The sequence below is a fragment of the Strix aluco genome, chromosome 21 (assembly GCF_031877795.1).
Source record: "Strix aluco isolate bStrAlu1 chromosome 21, bStrAlu1.hap1, whole genome shotgun sequence".
Classification (NCBI taxonomy): domain Eukaryota; kingdom Metazoa; phylum Chordata; class Aves; order Strigiformes; family Strigidae; genus Strix; species Strix aluco.
In genome coordinates, this window is record NC_133951.1 from 8831643 (window position 1) to 8848637 (window position 16995).

Consider the following 16995-nt stretch of genomic DNA (forward strand, 5'->3'; position numbering starts at 1 on the left):
CACCTTCTGCTGCTTTGCAGAGTTTTTGATTGCAGAGACCAGAAAGGACAAAATTTCTTTATCTTTCAAGATATACTATTTTAGTTAAGAAAGGGCCGGAGTGCTTAGCTGGCTGATACCTGTCCAGTCTACAGTGAAAGTGCTAAGCATCATTAGGATTTGGCATTTTAGGTGCCTCTGGGCACAGTTTAGAGGGTGCCAGTGAGAACCAGTTACAGCCTGGTTGGCCTAAGCAGTCAGTGCCCAGTAGATTTCCTCTCTCTTTCTGACAGAAGTGGCAGTTCCCCTCTTCATCTAACCCCTCGCTGTGCTGCAGATCTGGGTGCACCAGATAAGTTGTTTACACAGGAATCTGCAGAGGGTGGGTTTGGTTTTTTTTTTTTGCCTGGAGCATTCTAGAAAATTCATATACACACAGCACACTGTGCACAGAGCTACAGAAGAAAAATCGGATCAAACAGCAGCTTTGATTTAGAGGCCCCAGGAGGGTGTTGATAAAAAACCTGATGAGGGCTAGGCATAGTGGTGGGAGTGCAGGAACAGGGGCTGCCTCTGAGTACGGCTAAGTGTGGCACTGCTTTCGGAGTGCTTTGTTAGATTCCCTCTGTTCCTTTAGACTTGGAACAGTAGTGATGTGCTGCTGAGCAGAATTTAAAATTGTGTATTTATTTTAGGTTTGTATTTAGGTTTACTTAATTTCTGCTGTTTTCTAGCAAGACCATTTGATGCTGAAGCCATCTATATTATATACCTAGGCTATACCTACAACCCTGGTCTGAAAGAGATGTGCTAGAGATGCAAATCTCTGGGTCACAGTTCTGTGAATCACAGCTCATTTCCTGCGGGAGGCAGGTATACAGGGCACTTAGACTGCAATTAATTAGCTACCTAATTGTGTACTTTGACTTTGGACTCACTATACATGACTGATATCAGCTGGGATAATTTTCAAAGATCCAACAGCTTGTTATCCAGACTGGAAAGGGTGAGTGAAGCACTGCATCTTTGTGTGCATAATGAGATAACGCACTGTGTTTCTCCTTCTGTCCCTCTGCAGCCATGTGTGAGATGATCAAAATCATGCAGGAGTACGGGGAGGTGACTTGCTGTCTGGGAAGCTCTGCCAACCTGCGGAACAGCTGCCTCTTCTTGCAAAGTGATATCAGGTGGGGCAGGATCCAGACTCCTCCAGCTGCCTTTGCCTTGAGGACAGCAAGTGCCTAGCCACGGGTCACACCAGACCCATGGATTGTGCTCACAATTGCTCTGTCTGTTATTAGTTGTATTTGTCTCCCTAAGGGAGATTTGAGTGGTATTGGATGGGATGACTTACCTACATCCCTTGACACAGAGATATTTCTCTCTTGCATGTTGAACTACTGTGCACCAACTGGCATTACAAATGCTTCTCACTGGGTGAAAAGAGTGAAAATGCCCCTCTGGATCAGCCAACTCGACCTTGAGCCACAAACCCAAATATGTTCATTGTTTCTCTGGGATTAACTGAAAGTCTAGGGAGATTGATTCTAAATTCATGTCACAGCTCAGGGCTTCTCTACCAGTGAGGTAGATAGAGGTAGCATGGCACAGCACAGCATGACTTTACAAGCTGGACTGCAGTGAAACCATTTCTCCTCTGGGATGAGGACTTCCGCTGATGTTCCTTTGTTGTCCTTGCAGTATAGCACTGGACCCCCTCTACCCATCTCGCTGCTCCTGGGAGACTTTTGGTTATGCTACCAGCACCACCATGACTCACATCTCCGATGAGCTCACGCCACTGCAGCTCTCAGGGCAGCTCAACAGCCTGCCTTGCTCCATGTCCTTCCGCCAAGAAGAGAGTACCAGCATCATCAGGCTCATAGAGCAGGTAAGCCAGGCATATCCCCTCTCAAGTACTCGCCCCTCTGCCTACAGCTCACAAAGAACAAAGCCAGGAGCACATGTGAGCATTCTTGTTGAGTTGTCCACAGTAAGCTGCCAGCATTAGCTTTGCTTGTGTCTCCTGTCCTTTGTTCAGGCAGCACAACAGAGATACTCTTCCTGCCTGGCTGGGTCTGAGGTGTAGGGGATGGTTTGGGAACAGTGCCTTGTGGCAACAGAACACAGATATTGTTCAGCTAGATAAAGTATAAACTTGCAGGGATCCCTAGCCAGAGAACAGTGCAGTGCTAGGGAGAAGAAGTGTTACCCCAGAAAAGCCAGGAGGTTTAAACAAACTTACCCCTTGGCTAAATTCTGCCTTTCCTTCACAACTTCCACATTTAGGCCAGAGACCTTACCCTTTTGCTGACAATGTGTCCAGATCCTCTCCCCTCCCACTTCCCCAGCAGGCCACATGTTTTGCCCCTGCCTGCCAATGATTACTCTTGGCTGATAACTGCTCCCATCACAGCAAGGGCTCTGAGGGCTTGTGCTTCCTTCCAGGCCAGGCATGCAACGTATGGGATCCGCAAGTGTTTCCTCTTCCTGCTACAGTGCCAGCTGACCTTGGTTGTCATTCAGGTGAGTCCTGGCCTGGCTGGGGACAGCATTTAGCTCAGAGGACAGGAGCGCTCGCATGGATATGGGTGGCTGCAGTGGGGCAGCCTTGCAAGAGAGGAAGGTGGCTTTCAGTCAGGTTTATTCAGCATGTTTGGGAAAGTTAGAGACTATGTGATTTCAGCCTGCATTGCCCCTTCTCCCTGACCCTCCTACAGGGGTTTCTCTTCAAACCCTTTTCCCCCTGGAGAAAGGCATCCCCTGCAGCACCTGCGCCAGCAGCCTGGAACATGTGGAGGGACTTGTGCAGTGGCACCTAGTTACCTGCTCATGCCAGGGTTTTGGGGTAGGACATTGGCATTTTGGGTAACAAGACTGTCCTAGCACTGCTCATGCTCTTCACTCTGGATTGTTCCTGTCCAGTTCCTCTCCTGCCTGGTGCAGCTGCCCCCCATCCTCAGTACCACGGACATCGTGTGGCTCTCCTGTTTCTGCTACCCACTGCTCAGGTGAGTCTATCAGGGTGGAATCTCCTTCATCCCACCCGCAGACCAGTCCCTCAGCCTCTGGTGTCCATGTTAAAAGAAAGCTGACATCACCCACAGCATGCTGAGGCAGCAGCAAGGATTATTCCAAGCACCTGCTTTGACAGGCTGCTTAGAAACACAGATAGGAGCATTTGTGTACCGCTGTGTTAGCCCTGCCTACTGTCAGAGCTGCTATTATCTTGTAGCATGAACCTCCAGCTGAAAATCATCTTCTAAGCCTGATACTGTTGCACTGGGTGGAGTGTGATGGAGAGCCTTAGGGTGTCAGGCCAAGGCACCATGGGTGGGTACACTTCCCCATCACGTATTTGGAGGTCACCTCTCTCCCTGTCTGCACCTGCCATGAATGACACCTTGTACAGCATATGCTTAAGACAGTGACCAAGTAAATGCCAATATTCCAAGCAGTCTGAGGAGGTTATTGCAGTTCAAATGTTAGACACAGATGAAAAAGCAATAGTTCTGGTGCCTGATCTTGTTACTGAGAGACTATCTTACCTTTCTCCAGCATCTCGCTCCTGGGAAAGCCTCCTCACAGCTCCATCATGACCATGGCAACAGGAAAAAACTTGACTTCCATTCCTAAGAAGGTAGGTGGCTGATCAGATTAAAATCGTTCACACATTTTTCTCTTCTACCTTATCCCAGTGTTGATGCATATCTGAGGCCCTGTGCCTTCCCAGCTTGCTTTGTAAATTGGCCCATGGCATGAGCCATGCTCTCCAAAAGCCTGGCATGGACAGGAAGGGAACCCCTTAGTGCCAGCATGCCCACAGGGCAGATCCACAGTGCAGCATCTCATCTGTACTACAGCTTGTCTTTTGCAGCCACTGATTCCCTGATGGTTCATGCAGGGGAAGCCAGGCCAGTGACATGCCCATGTCATCCTCCTGCCTCTCCCTTATTCACAGACTCAGCACTACTTCCTGTTCTGCTTCCTGCTGAAATTCAGCCTGACCATCTGCTCCTGCCTCATCTGCTTCGGGTTCACACTGCATGAGTCCTGCAAAGAGGTGAACACTACCAGCCTCAATCTCACAGCCTGCTCCTCCATCATGCTGCACAGGTGAGGAACTGAGCCTGGCACACACCCCCTCACCCTGCAGGGCCTGTTGCTTTTGCCCTTCCCAGGTGGAACTGATTCCCCTCTAACAAGCTTCAGACTCTTGCATGATCAGCTCTAATGGCTCCACAGAGGGCTGGGTGGTCTCTCTACAGCCTTGACAATTGCATCTTTGCTCACTGTTGCCTCCTGGTACTAGGACAGCCTGGCTCCAAGTTCACGCTTAGTTCTCTCAGAGAAGGATACGGCCCTGATGGGACAGGTCAGGCAGTAAGTCCCCACTGTTGACATTTTCCTGTGTCATCTCATTTACTAGCAATACTGATGGTGCTCCTGACTGGTTTGGAACATTTTCCAATGCTCTTCTCGTAGCCCAGAAGCTCACAGCTGGCCTGATTGTTTTACACACAGGTAAGTCCTTGTTTCCAGACCTCCATTCCACATTCTGGGGGAAAACTTGCATCCTTTGCCTCTTTCTTTACCCCCTATGCCAGAGCACAAACTCCCTGGTAGAAGCAGACACTGCAGTGGTCTCTCAGCACAGGCATAAAGCCCCTTTTCTTACTAAACATTGCCATAACAGAATAAAGACCTCACCTTCAGAGCTGATTCTGCTTCCTGCCAGCCTGCTGAAGCATCAGTTCCATTCCAGTCTCACCAGAAGAGCAGCATCCCTCTTTGCCTTCTTGCAAATCAGTGAGCATCATCCTGCAGGTCTCCAAAAATATTCCCTGCCTCAGAAGTCCTTATGTGCCTGCTGCCATTTTGGGAAGCACCCCATTTCCTTTCCCCAAAGAGCACTAGTGCAGGTGTGAGCTGGAAGCCTTTTTAAACCCTCTGGAGGGGCAGGGAGCCAGCTCCTGGCTGACCCTCATCACCTGCACATGATTGCCTGATAGAGTAGGTCCAGCTGCTCTCTGACAACCTTAAAGGGTCTCTGCTCCCTTTCCACCATGTCATGTGGGCTGTGCCTTGGTGCCGGGCAGAGCATTGCATGTTGAGATGTGCAGGGTGTCCAGGCCAACAGAAACTCTTCCTGATTTGAGGGGCAGCCCTACTTTGGAGAGAGGTAGCTTGCATTACTGTTTTGTGTCCTTCAGACCACTGAGGCTAGGCATGGGTGCTCTGCCTGACAGGTGGGAAATGCTGTTTTGAAGAGCCCAGACAAAAGCTGAGCAAATGCTCTGTCCTGTGCAGACGGCTCTGGGTCTTTGGCTAAATATCTTTCTCTAGGCTGGAGCTTTCCACTGGTGCAGGCCTGCAGTGACCCAGAGACAAGAGTACCCCCATCCCACCCCCAACTCCCTAGTTCTGGTCCTTTGCCTGATCTGTTTTAGCATGCCAGGCTGTAAACCAGCCTTGGCATCCCCAGAGTGAGTAATCCCGTGCAGTACTACTGCTGCATTCCCCCCTACCCTCTGTACCTGGGGACTTGGAATTGCTGTGGGGTCTGGTCTGAAAGGTTGGTTTCAGGGACATAAACCCCATATCCCTTAGAGCAGTAGTTGTTGGTGTAAAGTGTTGTATTTCTGTGTGATGCTAAATAACCCCCTCTTCCATCTGTCCCCATAGTGTTCATATCCATCACCCACGTCCATCGCACCAAGCCGCTGTGGAAGAAGAGCCCCCTTTCCAACCGGTGGTGGACACTCACTGTGGCTGTTGTGTGAGTATCCCCAGGCTCCGATGAGGCACTCCAGAATGCTGGAGGAAGGAGGGCTCTAGACCTGCTTCAGCACCAGCAAGCTGGTGCTGAGAAAATTATAGTACCTGGCAATTGTTTTCCACTGCTCAGTTGGTGAGGGGTCTCTGTTGTGAACTCAGGAGTGTTAACATCTGGGCCTGAACCCTGATCTGCAGATCCTGGGAAGCTTGTGAGCTCTGCTGAGATTTGCTGTATCTGTTTATGGTCTTAGATTGCTGGGGCAAGTGGCTCAGACTGTGCTGGACCTGAAACTCTGGGAAAACCTCAATTCTTCATTGACCTTTAACCACGTTTCCATCTCCCCGGTCTCATGGCTCCTGGGTTTTCTTTCCTTGGTCCTTGTGGTTATCATCAATGAGATTGTCAAGCTGCATGAAATCAGGTATGGGGTTAGTTGGGAAGATGGGGAGAAAGGGCTGGAGCCTCCAGCCTGGCCTTGAGCTGCAGAAAAATGATGCGTGGGGAACAGGGTGGGGAATAAAAAGGAAAAGATGATTGCATTGTGTAAGTCACCTGGCTATTGTGTGCAAGCTCATGCTCCACCTCTCAGGGAGGAAGCGCAGGGGAGGAAGGAGGGTCAGGGAAGGGCAGTGGCAGTGATTGGGAGCAGGAAGGGAGACCAAAATTTCCTTATCTCAAACCAATGGGAGGGAGACAGCCAAGGTCTCTGAAATACCAGTGTGGAATTGGAGAGGGCTGTTCTGTCCATCTCATCCCATGAGGACAGAGAGGCATTGAATCACAGCAGAGGAAATACGTCCACACAGTGCCGGGGCTGTGGGACTCATTTTCACGGGAAGTGGCTGAAGCCAAGAATTAGTAGCAGGCAAAGTGACTGGCTGTCCTTACTAGCACAGGGAGCAGCCAGAGCTGGGAGTTAACGCTAATGAGCACTGATTCAGGAAATGGGTTGGTGAGGAAAAGCAGCGGGGAATAGAGGGAACTTGATGGGGACAGAACCACTGTCTCTGTTCCTGGGAAAGATTTCTGGACCTCTCTCTGCTGCGTCTGGTGGCCCTGGAGATGGGACTTGGCTGGATGGGGTAGGACTGAGATCATGGGTTGCTCTCTGGATCTGCCAGGGTATCATAGGGCCCAGGCCAGGGGCTTCCCTGCTTCTTGGGGCTGTGCAGCTCAGGAATCGCAGTGAGACAGCCTTGCTTGCCTTTCACCCCTCCACATGCTGACTCTTTTCTTTCTTCTGCCTTCTCCAGGGTCCGGGTCCGTTACCAAAAGAGGCAGAAGTTGCAGTTTGAAACAAAGCTGGGGATGAATTCACCATTTTAAACACTCCCAGCTCGAGTTCCCTGGAGCCAGGGCCACACAGCCACATCCTGCACTGGGAGAGTGGCTGCACCAAAGGCTCGGGGAGTTTTCCCTCACACATGCAAACCAGACAGCCTCCTTGCAAAACTACATCAGCACCTTCCAGGGGCCTCAGGCAGGGCACTGCTATCAGGATCCCCCAGCAGGTATGCAGCCCCCACCCAGCCTGCTAGGGTACTCTCCAGGGAGCCTGCAAGCTCGGGTGGCAGTTCAGACTGCTTTTCCTTTATTTATTTATTACTAGAGGTTTTTGTTAGTGTCATGGTGAAGCTGAAATGAAGCGAATCCTTCCCTCTGTGTGAACAGATGGGTTTCCTGGACCTGGCAGGAGAATCTGGGGCCAGCATGGGAGACATAGGGCTGCTGAAGCAAGAGATTTCTATCGAAACCCATTTTGTTTTTCCATCTCTGCGTGATCTCCTGGATGATGTGTGTGTGCATGCCTGTGCGTGCTCTCACCCACCTCCCCGTCCCTGTGTCCTGGGGCAAAGGAGCCAGCTCTCTTGCAGCTGCAGGAGTGCTGGGTGCCAGGTGAGGACTGGAGCTCACTTTCCCGAGGGGTCAGCAGGAAAGGTCTCTGGCAGGGTGCTGGGAAGGCCCCTGCGATGGCCAGGCTGGGCCAGGCCTGCCCTCTAGCGTTATTGCTGTAGCCATATGCCGGCTGGTGAGTTCTTCGAGAGGAGAGGGATGGGGTAGGGCTTTAAGAAAAGCTGCCCGCATTCGACCCTAGTGATCTGGTGCAGAGGGAGTCAGGAGGGCAGCTCTGTCTGCCTGCAGGGAGTCAGCATGGCTCAGCTTCCTCCAGCCCTGCTGAGCCAGCTCTTACCTGCCTTAACAACCCCCTGAGAGGTTTATAACTGCCCTCATTTTTGTGATTTGAATTGCCATTCTGCTTCAGTAAAATGCCTGCTGGAGAGGGCCATAGCTAAACCTGAGACCTGCCTATCCTGCCATGGAGGGAAGGGGATGTCTTTCTGAGCAGAATTATCAACATCTTGCAGTTGTGACTAACACGGAGCTGGTGGACAGCTCCTTTCCCAGTCCTAGATTGTGCTGCAGCCGGTGCTTGCTCTCCAAGGCACAGGAAAACCCCTCATCACATCTTTCTGTGATAATGTTTGGAAGTCTCTCCCCTCCATGCTGCTGCCCTCACACGTGTTCTCTGTTTTTCTGGAGGTCCCGTCTTCATTTGACTGGGGGAAACCTTCCCCTGAGGGCTGCTGCAAACCATGATTTGCCCCAGTACAGCACAAATGCTCTTGAGCTCTGAACAAACCCCAGCTGTACTGGGAAGACTGGTGCTGTTGTGGGCTGACAGTTGAGGGCCACACAGAAGCACACAGGCTTGGCTACCAGAGTATTTGCAGCTCATGGAGATGTTGACTACCTTCCTAGTTCTAAAAACTGGCTAAAAAGCTGGTAAAGCCTGGCACTGGTTTTCTCCCAATATTAACACTAAGCTGTTACTTCCCCTTTGATACCTGAGATTAACAAATGGCTGCTGGTCCTTCCCTGGCTGACAGGGAGCTGGCTGGGAACCCCCAAGCTCTGCCCTGCTGCTCCACCTTGTCTTCCTTAGATTGCAGCATAACCAGAGAGCACGCACTGCGTGTCTCTAAGCAATACCCTTCTCCCTGCAGTGGGTCTGGTAGAGAGCAAAACAGGGGTACAGCCAGCCTCTGAGCTCTGGGGACAGGGGGCAGCTGGGGGTGTTCAGAGGCCTGGACCCTGATCCTACAGCTGGAGAGTGGATGTTTAGATTCCCTGCTGCTGGCAGGGTTGCATGGGACAGTGAGCCAGCAGCTCACTGGGGAAACACAGGGCTGCTCTCCTGCAAAGCAGCGGTACCAGGCCCCTCCTGCTTGCAGAGCGGGTCTGCTCACCTCTGCCAGCGAGTGAAGCTCTGCCTTCACTCCTCTCGGGCCTGCAGAGCTGCCTGGCTCAGGGAGAACAAGCTGCATCTTCCTCAGTCTCACTTAATTCACTATATGCCAGCTCCAGACCTATTACCCTGGCACCTGCAAAATCAGCTTTTCTCTCTGAAGGTGGGGTATGGTCTTCTCTGAGCTGGAGTCAGAGGCAGCACTGAGCTGCTCACTGCTATTCCTGCAGAGCAACTTTCTCCCCCCAGACCTTAGCTCTTGCCCTGTGCCACTAACTGGTGTAGGTGATAAAAGGCAGCAGATACCCGGGCTTCCTGCTGGCCACACCTTCCTTTAGAGGAGGCACCTCCACGGTTTCCTTCTCTGGGTGACCACTAATGTTTATTTTCCTGCACCCTCCTTCCCCTGCTAGACTTGGAGGGAGCCGAGGCGTATGATGGAGCCTTTTGGATGGTCTCGCCAATGCCACCCTTCCCTCGGCCTTTGAGGTATCCGAGGGTCAGGGTACACGGCTTCAGAAAGAAATTTCCTACATCAAGATGTTTTTAAATGGTGTATATTTTATATTAAATTTTTGGGATGTATGTAAAAATACTTGATTTGTATTAAAACTGTAAATTGTATAAAAAAACCCAACCAAACCCAGACCCACACGCATCCAGTGTATGAACGGCAATAAATGATTGTCTTGGATAACACACACAGTGAGAGTGGGAGGGAGTTTGCACTCAGCAAAGCGAGGAGGCAGAAATGTGTGTGGCTGCTTGTGTCATAGGACCCGAGTTACCCAGTTCACCTGTTGTAGGGACACAGCCCAAGAGCTTGATGCTCCTCTGGGACCCGATCCTGGCACTTTTTTCCCCAATTTCTGCTCAGCTTTGGGCAAATTGTCCAGCTCTGAATGCCTGTTCCCTCAGAAGAACAGTGTGCTTACCTGGTGGTCTCCTGGGCCCCAGGCACAGCACCCGTGGTTGTTCCCAGGCACTGCTTCGATCGTGGCTGGCGGCACGGTTTGAAGCCTCTGGATGAAAGGCCGGGGTGAGGTGGAACAGGCGCTGTGTGCACTGGAGAAAAGCAGTGTGGCGAGATGAGGAGGCCTGGGCTTCTTGTTCCGAGCAAAGCAGGACCTGGTGTCAGCAGGGAGGATGGAGGAATGCTTTTCCTGGCAGGCAGGGGTAGCTGAGGCTTCAGACGTGCCCAAAGCTGGGCACTGGAAGGTAGTGTTGGTCCCCAGCGCTCCCACCACCTTCCTGCTGTGGTGGTAAGACTCAAACTGAACATTAACCTCGCTGGAGGCGACAGCAGGACTCTTGCTAGGAGAGATTATCTGAGGAAACCCAGGTCTTAAGCACTTGTGGGGCAGGATAAAGCTGATCCTCAGTGAATGTCAGACAGAGTAGGAGACAAGCTTGTGCGATTTGACACGAAGGACACAACTAGGCAAAACTATCAAAAGGGTAAAATATGCCCCGCTGTTTAATAGATTTTAGTCTTAATGGATGTTAGTGGAAAAACAAAACACATGATTAACACAAACAGAGCAGATGGTTTAAAATCTGTTGTCAGTCTGGTGATTACATGGGCTATTTTTTTCCCCTCACTGTCTTGCTGCACAGAGCAGGTGCAGCTGGGATCAGTTAGTCCCAGTTGCAGTGTACATAACTTACACACCATACAGTAGCTTCAAAATAGAGATCTAGAGCTTAAAAAATAGGCATTCTTCTGCAAAATCAAATGTTTAATTCCCTTATTGACAATGAGAGCAGCGTGGTGCTGCCCTCAGGTGGCTCAGACAGCGACAGCTCCACCCCAGTGTCCTCTTATCCCTGACCCTAGAGTACAAGACTTGCAATTCTGGTTAGTAAATATATATAATAAATCACATTTAAAATATATACATTGGCCTTTAAAAAAAACATTTACAGTTTATCAACATTGGAAAAAAATAACTGGGCTTGTCCCAGGTTGACTCAGAGTAAAAATCAGTTTTAAAAGGTTTCTGCAAACCTTTTGATAAAGTGCCACTGGTTGTAGCTATTTAAAAACAATCAGGTCCACGACGTAGCACTTGCCTGTCAGACACGGTCATTTAAATACACTCAATGTGATATATAAATCAGAGCAACCAACTAGCCAAGAGAGAAGCATCTTAACCGCCTCAAACTGACCTCAAGTCCCAGCCAACGACATGATTTTTTTTTCTTTCCAGGGCTTTTTCATCTTGCTTTTCAGCCGAGAAGCCAGGCTGGCACCTCCCGCCTGCCCGGCCCGCGGCACAACCGGTGAGCGAGACCCTCACGAAGGTCCGGGCGGGCTCTGCTTGCAGGGGCTGCTCCCCCGACCCTGCAAGGGGGCGAGGGGCTGCGAACGGACCAATTCACTCACAAACTCCCAAAAGGATTGGGAAGCACCTGCCTCTTCAGCCACCTTCTCCCTTTCCAGTTTGGTTTTGTGTTGGCGATTTTTTTTAAAAAGGGGGGATACGTGGAATTTTTTTTTCCCTTTGTTTGGAATTTTTGTAGCAAATGACACTTTAGTAAAATGTTAGGTTCCCTTCTGGTGCTCCGATGCTTTCATTTGCTTGGCATGCCGAGCGCAAGCCAAGTTCGGGGCTCTTGGACATATTTAGACATGCGCTACTAAACAGATCCTGCGAGAGAAATCTGTCTTCAAGCTATGCAGCCGCTCCTACTGCTTGGATGCGAGGAGCTATCGCCGCTGCTCCCCCGCTGCAGCCACGGGGCTGTGACCGCATCCAGCCGGGTGCACAGTAGCTGCTGCCGAGCTGAATTCACCCAGTGCACGCGGGGTCACGCTCCCGCCGGCTTTGAGGGCTGCAAGGAAGCATCTCGCAGAGTCCCAAACGCTGCTACTGTTTAACAACGCTCGCAGCGGAGTTTGTGCCAGCAGGGAGGGGGAGTGGGAAAAGGGGCCATTTTCTCCCAAAAAAAGGGATAGGGGAGGTAAAAAAAAGGGAAAAAAGCACTAACCACGCTACTACTTCACCCTGGAAGCATCGGGGTGGTGGTTTGCGTAGGCACGGTGTCGGCAGAGGGCAGCCTGCATTTAGCAGCACGATCCAGCCGGACTGGCACAAATGCCCAGGCCTTCGGTGCTGCCATCACCATCCTCATCGCTGGGGAAGGGGCAGGTAGAGCTCCATGTCCGGCAGGGCCGTGGCGGAGCATCCGCTGCTTCGCAGGCTGTGCCAGCCCCGTCTCGGGTTTGTGGGTCCCACCGGAGGGATTTCGATCCACTTGGATTACACGCTGCCTGACGCTGATGCGTTTGGAAAAGCAACAAATAAAGCAGAAAGGTTCCTTCTCGCTCCGCAAGCTGCCAAATTGCAACAAGCCCTGTCTTCTTTTAGCTGCTGTCAGGCCTTGCCGGGGCTGGGATCTGCTCAGTAAATAGCCAGCTCGGTGGCGGCTGCCTGGGGAGGTCTCTCCTTTGACACATTGTTGGCAGGGGATAAATAATAAGAGGCAGGACTCAGCAATGCAGCAGGGAAAGAGAAAGGTCCCTTGTGGAGGCTCCTCAGCTCTGTGCAAGGGAGTGAGGGCTTCTCCGTGGCCACCAGGACTGCATGTGCAGCCCCTCTGGGCTCTCCTCCTGCTGCCAGTCTGGTGGGAAATGCCTGACCCCCTCAGAAACCAGCCCGCGGCCACGCTGGCACGTGTGGTATGGAGCCAGGGGTGAGCAAGGAGGGGCAGCTGTGTTCCCAGCCGCAGTGCAAAGTGCGGGGAGGGAGGCGGCTGGAGAGACCTGGAGGTACCGCTCGGTGCTGGATCCGCTCTCCCCCGGCCACGACGGGCACTGGCGGAGCAGCCGGAGGCGGGGAGGGGAAGGAGGGAGCAAGTCTCAGTCCAGCATCGCATCCAGCTGGTCAGCCAGGTCATCGAACATGTTGCTGATGTCTTCCAGGATGTTCTTGGCTGAGTGCACGGCCCCGGGGTGGCTGGGGAGGAAAGGGAGAGCCGGTCAATGCACTGCCCCACGGCTTCATGTGCTGATGGGGTAGGGTTGGCCAGGCTGGACCCAACCCTCCCAGAGGTCAGCACGCAGCCGGACTCGAGCACGTGTGAGCTGCTGTGGTGCAGGCAGGTGCCCGTGCACAGCCCTTCACCTGCCCTCGCTGGGGGTTTCCCAATTCCTGGCATCTCCCTCACCCCCCATGCTGCCTCACCTCTCCGCCTCCTCCACCGTGATCTTCTTCTCGGCCACCTGCAGTGTGGCGGCCAGGGTGGAGTTGGTCTGCTCCAGCCGCTGCTGGACCAGGGCAGCCCCCGGGGCAGTTGCCAAAGGCTTGGCCAAGACCTTGCCCGCCTCCAGCGTCAGCGAGCCGGGACCAGCCAGGGACCCGATCACATCTGGCACCGCCTCGGTGGCCGCCCAGGGAGCAACGGTGTGGCGGGAGGGCTGCAGGACCTGCTGGTAGATGGTTTTGGGCCCGGAGAAGACTAGCTTGGTGGATGCCACGGAGGTATGCTTGGCAGGGACATCTGCAAAGGAAAGGCACTCGTGGCACGTGGTGGCCCACATCCTCCTTGCCTCCTGTACCAACCCAGGAGGGAGCCTCTGGCCCCACCACCGCCTCAGAGACACCCCCACAAGCCCACGTACCTGGAGCAGGCGTCCTCACCACAGCAGTGCCAAGCAGCTCCGTGGGGCTGGGGGCTTTGGTGGGACTCGGTGCCTTCTTGATCCCTTTCTCCAGTGACAAGATGCTTTTCTCTATCTCAGCAATCCTGAACTCCACGCTGTCGTCGTCAAAGGCATCCCCGGCCATCCCGGCTCGTGGTGCCGGTGCCGGCACGGCGGGGCCCGCGATGCTCACTGCTTGGGCCTGGGCATACTGGGGTGCTGGGCTGGCCCCTGCTTCATCCTGCCCCGCCATGCTGAACGCCTTCAGCACCGCCTGCAGTGGCTCCCGCTCCCTGAAGCGGGGCCGGCGCTTCACCGTGTCTGACTCGGTGAGGTTGAACTCCAGCACGGGCGGCTCCTTGGCAGCAGTGGGCACCGCCGGCTCCTTCCCAGTGGAGCAGGGGGGCTCCACCGGCTGGGAACTGGGCTCTGTGTCCGGCACGGCTGTGTCGGCCTTGGGGTGCCCCGTGGGCTTTGGCCGCTGTTTGATGGTTAAGTTGCCTTCTTCTGCAAAGGGGATGCACTCACTGGAGCTGTTCTGGGAGGATGAGGAGGAGACCCCCGGCTTGGCCTCTTCCTCCGTGTCCGAGCAGGCGTCCTCCCGCCCGCCTTGCACAGCCACCTCTGTCATGGGAGCGCTGGGCTCACTGAATGTCCGTCTCCGTGGCTTGCTGCTCTCGAAGGGGTCCCTGCTGGCATCAGAAAGCGTGGTGCTGCTGGTGTCGCTGCCATCGTAGGACTCATCATCCACATCTGCCCTGGGGAGACAGTCCTGAGCCACATGCAGCGGTTTTGGGGCCAGGAGGGGCTTGGGTGGACTCGCCCCCGGTGTCCCCTCCAGCGCAGCTGCCAGGCTCTTCACTGTCCTGCCACGGCCGGTGTCACCAGGGCTGGCACCCACGTCAGCCATGTCCTGGGGGGCTGTGGGCTGCCGCTCGGGGTCAGGGGGCTGCTCGCCGTCTGCCTCAGCAGCGAGAGCGCTGGAGACAGAGCTGAGGCGCTTGGGAGGTGGCGGCGGAGGGCCCTTGCGCTTGGCCCGGATGGCGAAGGACTGGCTGCGGGTCACCTTGGCATCTGCCTGCACGCAGGCCCGCGGCATCTGGCTGCGGCCCGGCCGCCGCGTCAGGGTGGCGTAGGAGCCCAGGGTGCTGGTGGGCACCCCCTCCTCCTCCTCATGCTCCCCGTCCGACAGTGCGTAACGGTTCAGGCTGTGTGAACGCTTCTTGTACTTGAAGCCTTCGCCCCCGTTGTGCTGCTCCCCGGCCTGCCAGGCGCCCGGGGCCGCCCCAGCCGTGGGCGACATGGGGGGCGGCTCTGTGGGGCCACATTGGCTGTGCAGGTAGGAGAAGGCTTTTTGGGCTGATGTCTGCAGACTGCTCTTCTGTCCGGAGGAGATGGAGGGGTACGGGTGTGCCAGGGTCTTGGGCTGCTCTGCTCCCAGGAGGGAAGGGACCGTCGGGGATTTCAAGGAGACATGTGGGTACATGAAGACGTATGGGGCCGTTGCCTTGCTGGGGGTCTGGGGAGGAGTACAGGGAGTGACCGCTGGTGTCCCGGCACCTTTCTGAGCTGCCGGCCGGGCATACTGATCCATGCCTTCGGGCAGGTTCCTCTCCTTGAGAGGGCTGCCCCCGCCGCCATTGGCATAGCCGTTCAGCCCCTCGGGGGAGACGAGCTTCCCGTAGGGCTCGGGACTGGGCCGTCCCGGCAGGCTGGCCGGGCTCTCCTTGCTGCGGGGCGGCGCGCAGGACTGCCCACTGCTGCTGCTGCTCTCCCCACTGCCCAGGCTCTCCTGCGAGGGGCTGGAGAGGTGCCGGGACAGCACATTGTCCTGCGAGTGCCCCGAGCCCCGGGACCGCACCCCGATGCTCTCCTGGCTCCGCGATATCCCTTGGCTGCTCTTGATGCCGAGTGTCTCGTGGCAGCTGTTGGACATGGCTGTCTGGAGCTCGTAGCTGAGCTCGCTGTCCTGGAAGGTCATCATTTTGGGGGTGTGTGGGGACTGGCACTCCCCATTCTCCAGTGACTCGATTGTGACAATGTCCAGGGCACCGGGGACTTTGCGTCTTGCCAGAGTTGCTTCTGCTTGGTTGAGGCTTTTGCGGAGGTCTCTGAGCTTCTTGACGGCCAACATGATCTTCTTCTGGTGGCCTGCGGGAAGGTTGCAACAGGAAAGGGGCGTTAGGTCAGCTCTGGCCCCCAAGGCCTTTGTTTCCTGGCCAAGAAGAGTCATGGTCACATCACCAACTGGGGCAAAGGCCTCTGGGTTATTCAAACCCTGCCTATGGGAGGGAGCAAACTACAACCAGCGTCCACCTGGCTCATCCCGGCCCCAGCGTGCCAAGAGGAGACCTTAGGGACAGCCACAAACTGCCCTTTCCAGGTGCTCAGGACACGCCAGCACCTCCCAGCCTGAGGGAGAATGGGGCATGGGGACCTGGGTGGGAAACTTGGCTGCCCTGGGCCACCCCAGCACGGCGGCAGGGACTCACCCAGCTTGTTGATGCCGATCTCTTGCAGATCCTCCCACGTCAGGTCTGTGACAATGGTGATGGAGTCGTAGCCATTGTTCACCAGCTTTTTGTGGTACTGGGGCAACCCAATGGCACTGAGCCAGTCCATCAGGTCAGCCTGCAAAGAGCAGAGATGTTGCTGTGAGCACTGAGGCATGGGCAGCACCCTCACCCATCCCTGCCCTGCCCCTGGCCAGGACACTGCATTTTTGGGGTCTCTCTGACTGCATTACCACAGGCCATTGCAGCATATATTTACTTACAGACCCCGCTCCTGTCCTGTGCTGGGGTAAAGACAACTCTGAGAAAAAAACCTGGTGAAAAGAGGGTGCTGAACAAAAGCCCCCATGCCAGGTACTCACTGGGATGTAGTTGGGCAGCCACTCGGCGATGCTGAGCTGCCCGATCTCAGTGGAGATCTTCTTCCTGTGGCCCGGCTTGGTCACGCCGATGGCTGTCAGATCCTAATGTGAGTAGAGCAGGGCTGTGGTCAGCAGGGGCATGGGGAGCGTGGGGCAGTGGGGACCTGCAGCCGGCAGCTCGGGGGGATGCTGGCCAGGGTGGGGCAGGACCTGCCTTACCTCCGGGGTCATGCGGCTGATGGTGGGGACGTCGTAGCCGGCGTTGAGGAAGTTGGCGGTGTACGACTCCAGCTGGAACTCACTCAGCCAGTTGTAAATGGCTTCTGCGTCCTGGGGAGAGGTCGGGGCAAAGAGCAGCCTGTGACGGTGGCTGCAGGCACCTGGCTGCTCCAGGCAAGACGACAGGATTTCCTTGGGCCCACCTATCCCCAGTGTCCTCAAGACCCAGACCCCTGTGTCCCCAGTGCAGC

General features: G+C 54.6%; 2 protein-coding genes across 6 annotated transcripts in view; one reads left to right on the forward strand and one right to left on the reverse strand.

Annotated features, from left to right (window-relative positions):
- The window catches only part of TMEM94 (transmembrane protein 94), a 54520-nt gene extending 42960 nt beyond the window's left edge, over positions 1-11560 (forward strand). For 4 of the 5 annotated variants that reach the window (XM_074847330.1, XM_074847331.1, XM_074847332.1 and 1 more), the window contains 10 exons: positions 1058-1166; positions 1681-1870; positions 2428-2505; positions 2905-2990; positions 3538-3619; positions 3941-4095; positions 4409-4503; positions 5665-5758; positions 6009-6179; positions 7012-9708. In XM_074847330.1, the coding sequence (XP_074703431.1) occupies positions 1058-1166; positions 1681-1870; positions 2428-2505; positions 2905-2990; positions 3538-3619; positions 3941-4095; positions 4409-4503; positions 5665-5758; positions 6009-6179; positions 7012-7084 (1133 nt within the window). In that variant the 3' untranslated portion in view covers positions 7085-9708. Of the gene's footprint in view, positions 1-1057; positions 1167-1680; positions 1871-2427; positions 2506-2904; positions 2991-3537; positions 3620-3940; positions 4096-4408; positions 4504-5664; positions 5759-6008; positions 6180-7011; positions 9709-11215 lie in introns of those variants that run through there. The other variant, XR_012625984.1, reaches the window with a different exon arrangement.
- CASKIN2 (CASK interacting protein 2) overlaps positions 10454-16995 on the reverse strand; it is a 34713-nt gene continuing 28171 nt past the window's right edge. The window contains exons 16-21 of the mRNA XM_074847329.1: positions 16745-16855; positions 16526-16627; positions 16143-16281; positions 13630-15801; positions 13193-13508; positions 10454-12964 (exon numbers count right to left, since the gene is read on the reverse strand). Of these exons, the coding sequence (XP_074703430.1) occupies positions 12868-12964; positions 13193-13508; positions 13630-15801; positions 16143-16281; positions 16526-16627; positions 16745-16855 (2937 nt within the window). The 3' untranslated portion in view covers positions 10454-12867. The remainder of the gene's footprint in view (positions 12965-13192; positions 13509-13629; positions 15802-16142; positions 16282-16525; positions 16628-16744; positions 16856-16995) is intronic.